At 54.1% G+C, this 5,389-nt stretch overlaps 1 protein-coding gene across 1 annotated transcript in view; it reads left to right on the forward strand.

Annotated features, from left to right (window-relative positions):
• Nucleotides 1–2,735: 2,735 nt before the first annotated feature.
• The window catches only part of LOC125950987 (serine proteinase stubble), a 3,520-nt gene continuing 866 nt past the window's right edge, over nucleotides 2,736–5,389 (forward strand). The window contains 6 exon segments of the mRNA XM_049679443.1: nucleotides 2,736–2,796; nucleotides 3,796–3,891; nucleotides 3,961–4,206; nucleotides 4,209–4,255; nucleotides 4,257–4,884; nucleotides 4,962–5,389. The exon segment at nucleotides 4,962–5,389 is cut by the window's right edge and continues 403 nt beyond it. Coding sequence (XP_049535400.1) covers nucleotides 2,736–2,796; nucleotides 3,796–3,891; nucleotides 3,961–4,206; nucleotides 4,209–4,255; nucleotides 4,257–4,884; nucleotides 4,962–5,389 — 1,506 coding nt within the window.

Here is a 5,389-nt window from a genome sequence, read left to right on the forward strand (position 1 = left end):
TTTTCTTTCTCCTCCCGGCTATCTCGGGTCTGCTAGCTAGTTTCTGGCCAGTGTCTTATGTGCATCTTGTTTCGCTCCTTCTAGCTACTATTGTTTGACTTCTGCCTTTTCTTTTGCTCCTCCAATCGACGATCGACGATGCTTAGCCCTTATTGGTAAGGGATGTTTGTGTTCCTAATCCAGTGGCGGGCAACGTGCTTTTGTCACTTGCCCTCTTTTGGTGTGGCTGTGAGGTACCAAACTGAACACACTTCTTCGGACAACATATTTTCGTTTGGTAAAAGCGCCAGCGAATGCGTCAACGTCGAAGAAAACCTGGGAAGGGGACAAAAGCGGCTTCTTCGCTGTTCAATACCGAACCATTTACGATACATTTCGATGGCCCATCATCACCATCATCATCATCCTTCATAGTTCATGCAGCACGGTGGAATGTACTATGCTTTACGCTGGTCCCCCCAAGCGTGGAATGCCCTGAGCATGGATCGTCGGGATTTGTTGTTTGGTCATCTCGCCCTTCCTTTCACTCTCGTTGCACGCGTGTGCGGGGACCGAGGTGCAGACATCCGATTGCCGGCTCGGTGTCACTGTGGAACGACCGGGAGTTAACCGGTTTTCGGGTGGCTTCGATGACCTAACGGGACGCTTTAAGCCCTCCCCCCCGGTCAGCATTCGACCTTCTAATCGTGATGCCGGCAAGCTGGCAGTCTGGCGAGCCGCAATCGAGAACGCGTTAAAGATGCCGGCCGCGCGCGCACCGGGAATGCGCTGGAATGCTCGTCAGGCGGCTTAACGTTAGGGCAGACTGCAATCTTCTCGACTGTTACCGCCCTCGATTGTAATTATAACGGGTTTGGTTACAAAGCGAGCCAGCTTTCTACTCTTCTACGGCTCGGAAGATCGACATTTGTGTGACGAATTAGTGCTGGAGCCGCCATTTTATTCGTCACCGTGCCAACCGGGCGCACCGTGACGCATTGGGCTCCGGTCTTGCGTTCCGGTCCGGGCCACAGTGTAATCACGTTACAGAGACTGCTTTAACCCTCATTTATCTGTTTTCGTCGTCGATCTTTCGTCGATTTGACTTCTTCTTCTTCGTCTTCTGCTGCTTGTCTGTCTGTCGTCGGAGCGCTGGCTCGTGGTCTCGCGTAACGTATTACGTTTTTGGTTAGGTCTAGGCAAAGCAGATTAGGTAAGCAAACGGTTAGCAAACCCTCTCGACGCAGCAGTTTAATCGACGGGCGCCGCGGCAGACAAATTCCATGGATCATCTTTAATGATGATGACGACGGCTCGGTGACTAATGCGCGATGCTCGACCAACCTGGCTGCACCTCTCTCTCTCTCTCTCTCTCCGTTCTCCGCTCCGACAACTAACAACCTTGAATGTATGAAAAATGGATCGAGAAAAGCAAAACGATCGCACTGGCGATGACGATGAAGCAGCGAACCGAAACGGAACCACGGAACCGCCTCAATGTTGAGGAAAGGTGCAGTAGCGAGGGGCGAAGGGAGGGGAGGGGCTAAAATTAAAAATAAAATCTCCACAAACTGAAGCGGAACAGCGAGCAGCCAGCCAGCCAGGTGGCTAGAGAAATGGATCCAACCATTCGAACGCGATTGCGACCCAGTGGAAACAAAGGAGAGAAATACGAGAGATCATGATTCATAATTCACTTTCTCCCCTTTTTCGGGGGGGATGTTGCAGGGGTGAGGGGAAAGAAGTGGAAGTGGAGAGACAAAGAAAAAAGGGGCAAAGGGGGGGAGTGGTGGTGGCGCATTAGAGGCGCACTGGTTGGCGTGTTAGCATCACTTTGACTTTTGTTACGCGTTTTCGCCGGGGTTCGTCGCTTATTCGTCGCGAAGCGAAGTCTTTTGTAGCAGGAAGGAGAGAATCGGTTCTGAGGCCGATTCCCGGCTCAATCGGTTCGTTGCGCTTCATTTCGCGGCCTCATAAATCATGCTCGTGAACAGTCAACCCCTCCTTAGGACCCCCCCTCCTCTCCATCCCGATGAGCTATAATTTGATATTCTTCCCTCAGTAAGCATTGCGCGCCACTTTGGTGCCGAACAAATTATGCTCGACATCCAAGCATGCTACGACAATGAAGTATCGCTTACATCGCATCTGGAGTGTCTGGAGCAGTGAACCACGGTGGCCATCAGCTCGTACCAATGCTGACAAACGTGTTGCTTCCGTGGGTGGGTTGGTGGGTGGGTAGGTGCCAGTACCGACAGATGCCAACATGAACATGAAGCGATACCAAAGTCGTACACAAAGTAACAATAAGGCACCGATTTTTTGGATTTCACTCTCGTCACATTCGCGCAGACGACGCCAGCAATGAGGCGTAGGAGTCAGGCCCGCGTGCCATTTCTTCTCCCCCTTCCCTCTGTGTTGTCCGACCTTTTTAGGGTAGAGAGGGGGCTACGCGATCGCACCAATGGTGGATGGAATGGCGGATGTAATCATAAATATTTGCTCGCGCGGTCCGCTTATTATTTCTTGTTTTGCTTCGTTTTATGTTGCTGCTGCTGCTCATAGCAGCTCCTTCCCCAACGTTTGTCGTTGCTTGGCGTCGTCCTCCGAGCAGCACTCCGTAGCATGTTACACATTTTATGACATGCACTGCACGGCACGAGGTCAGCATTATTTATTGCTCACTTGCGCGTTGCGTTGCGGCTGCGGCTGCGTTGGTCTGGTGGTCGCAAATGATTCCCGGACATGGCATGAACATGGCGATGCTGGCGACGACGCTGGCGACGATGGTAAACATGGTGCTGGCGCTAGTTCGAGGTGGAAGTGAAATGGAAAGTGGGAAAACGGGTTTAAAGGTTCGAACTTAGCACGCAGCAATTAACATGCCACAGAGGGTGGTGGTATTTGTTTTCCGCTTCTTGCGCACTCACTTTGCGCACTGCGCGGGCGTTTGGCTTTCGCGACGCGCCTCGCATTCTGTCCGGAAGCAAAAGAAGAAGAAGTCGATGGCAATTGCTGTCAAAACAATTGTCCAAAACGATGTCCTTGCTGGATGACAATGACAGCTCAGTTCGCGTAGTAGGCGTGTTGCTCAATCGAATTGGACGTTACGCTTGTTATCGGCAACATATCCGGTGGCCAGTGGCATGATAAGCATATTAAACATCATGGCCAGCGCCACTCGGTGTGTGTGTGTGTTCGTTTCAATGCTCAAAACAATGGCGGAACTTGCGAACGATCGCCTTGACAGTTTGTCTTTTCACGGAGCAATACACCATTACGTCGATCCTGGTAGGCTGCGGATCCACTAGCACACCGCACGCCGTTGCGCAACAAGAAGGAGGTTGACAGTTATTATTGCACGTGAGGTGGAGAGCGGAAATGGAGAGCGCTGGCGAGCGCGATGCATAAGAGTCCGCCCTCCGGCGGTGTCCGCCATTCGCTCCACGAACGGTCCAACCACGGTGGCCGGTGTGCCCGGCACGTTCGTAACACTCCACGCTCGACTCGATAAACAATGCAAAAAAACAACAAAACAAACCGAACGTCACGAGCGCGCCAGGGAACCGGTCGATCCGCTACCACCACCGCCGGAGGCTACTCCCGGGAGACGAAAGATGGATTGTCATCATCACCGTCGCTCCAGAGAGGGACGACCAGAAGAAAGCTGGCCTAAATTTGGCGAACCGGTTTCGTCCCGGTTTCGTGTCCGGTGCTTCCGATTACTTAATGCTTCCTCACACACCCCCACCCCTCGTGTACCCCTTTCACTATCTGTTCGCTCATTTCGTTGCTTTTCGTCCTTATCGTCCGCAGTGCTGCTGGTGGCCACGCTGCTCGTCTCGTACGCCCTGCCCACCGATGGAGGACAACGCAGATCGGCACCGGCACTAATTGACTCCGGGGTTAGAGGTAAGCCAAACGATAGTTGCCCGATGAAGAGCAAAATTAACGCACCGTTTCTTACGCCTTACGTGGCAGGAGCAGCAGCGGCCTCGCGAATACTACCGGTAGGTGGTGGTGGGCTGCAGGCAACCACGAAGCTGCGCCCGGTTGGCAAACAGCAACAGCAACCGGCCACCACCTCCTCCGGTGGCACCAACAACAACAACAACGACGACGACGATGATGACGACGATGACGACGAGGAGGATTATTTCGATTTCGGGTTCGACGACGACGATGACGACGATGACGATGATGATGAATCGGAGGAAGAGGAGGAAGAAGAAGACGAAGGGGAAGAAACGGAGGTACCGGAGGTTGGGCCCACCAGTGCACCGGTACTGGAAACGAGCACAACCCGTGCCCGGTTACTGTCGGATGCGGCATTTAACAAAATCTCCGAAACGCTCGGTGCCTTGAATACCGTCGGTCGGTACATTGTGAACATTACGAAGGGCCAGGAGGCGAGCGCGATCACGCAGGTTGATCCCGACACGAAGGAAACGGTCCCGGAAGCCCTCCTGACGCTCACCAAAACCGTGCTCGGACAGAACATAACGAAATCCTTCGAACCGTTGATCAAACGCGTTGGTGCGCCCGGTGAGTCCGATGGCACCGCCGTGGATACCGTCACGTCCGGACCATTGCTACTGGTGTCAACGACCATCTCCACGACTAAGGACGGAGTCCTCGAGCCAGTGGCTAACCGATCTACCGTGGAGCCGGTCCACGCCGTAGCCCAACGGAAGGAGGACAACGAGCTTCACCTGGTTGGGGAGTCTGGTGTTGGTGGCGCACCGGCGCCCGTTCAGGCCACCGGCACTGTCGTTTCGGAGCAGAAGAAGAAGAAGAAAAAGAAGAAGAAGAACAAGGTGAAGCGGAAGGATCCGGCCCACCAGGAGGTACGGCCAACATCGACCAGCACCACAACGCGACGTCCGGAACCGGCGCAACCAAGCAGTAAGTACAGCGACTCTGACTCGCGGTAGTCCGTTAACGGTCGTATAACACCAGCATCCCCTGATCCCCCTTTCCAGACAAGATCATCGAATCGACGAAGGACAACGAAAATCGTTGCCGAACTCCCGATGGTCGGCCGGGGCGCTGCGAGGATCTCAGTACCTGTCCGGGGCTGCTGCTGGATTTGAGTCACCTGCGGGAGTCACTCTGCTTCAAGAGTCTGTTCGTGCCGGGTGTTTGCTGTCCGATCAGTAGCCCAAACACACAGCAGGTCACCCCGAAACCGACGGCCCCAGTACGACCGGCAACGGTCGCCCCAAGTTTGGTGTTGGCTCCGGTCACAAAACCGACGACTACGACTACGACGCCAACAACGAAACGTCCACTCGTACCCGTCTACACGGTCGCACAGGACTTGGATGGTGCGTTGCTGTCGGCGACACTGAAACCACTCGACAACATCATCGATCCGGACGATTGTGGTCAGCAGGAGTACTCGTCGGGA

The sequence above is a fragment of the Anopheles darlingi genome, chromosome 2, assembly GCF_943734745.1.
Source record: "Anopheles darlingi chromosome 2, idAnoDarlMG_H_01, whole genome shotgun sequence".
Taxonomy (NCBI): domain Eukaryota; kingdom Metazoa; phylum Arthropoda; class Insecta; order Diptera; family Culicidae; genus Anopheles; species Anopheles darlingi.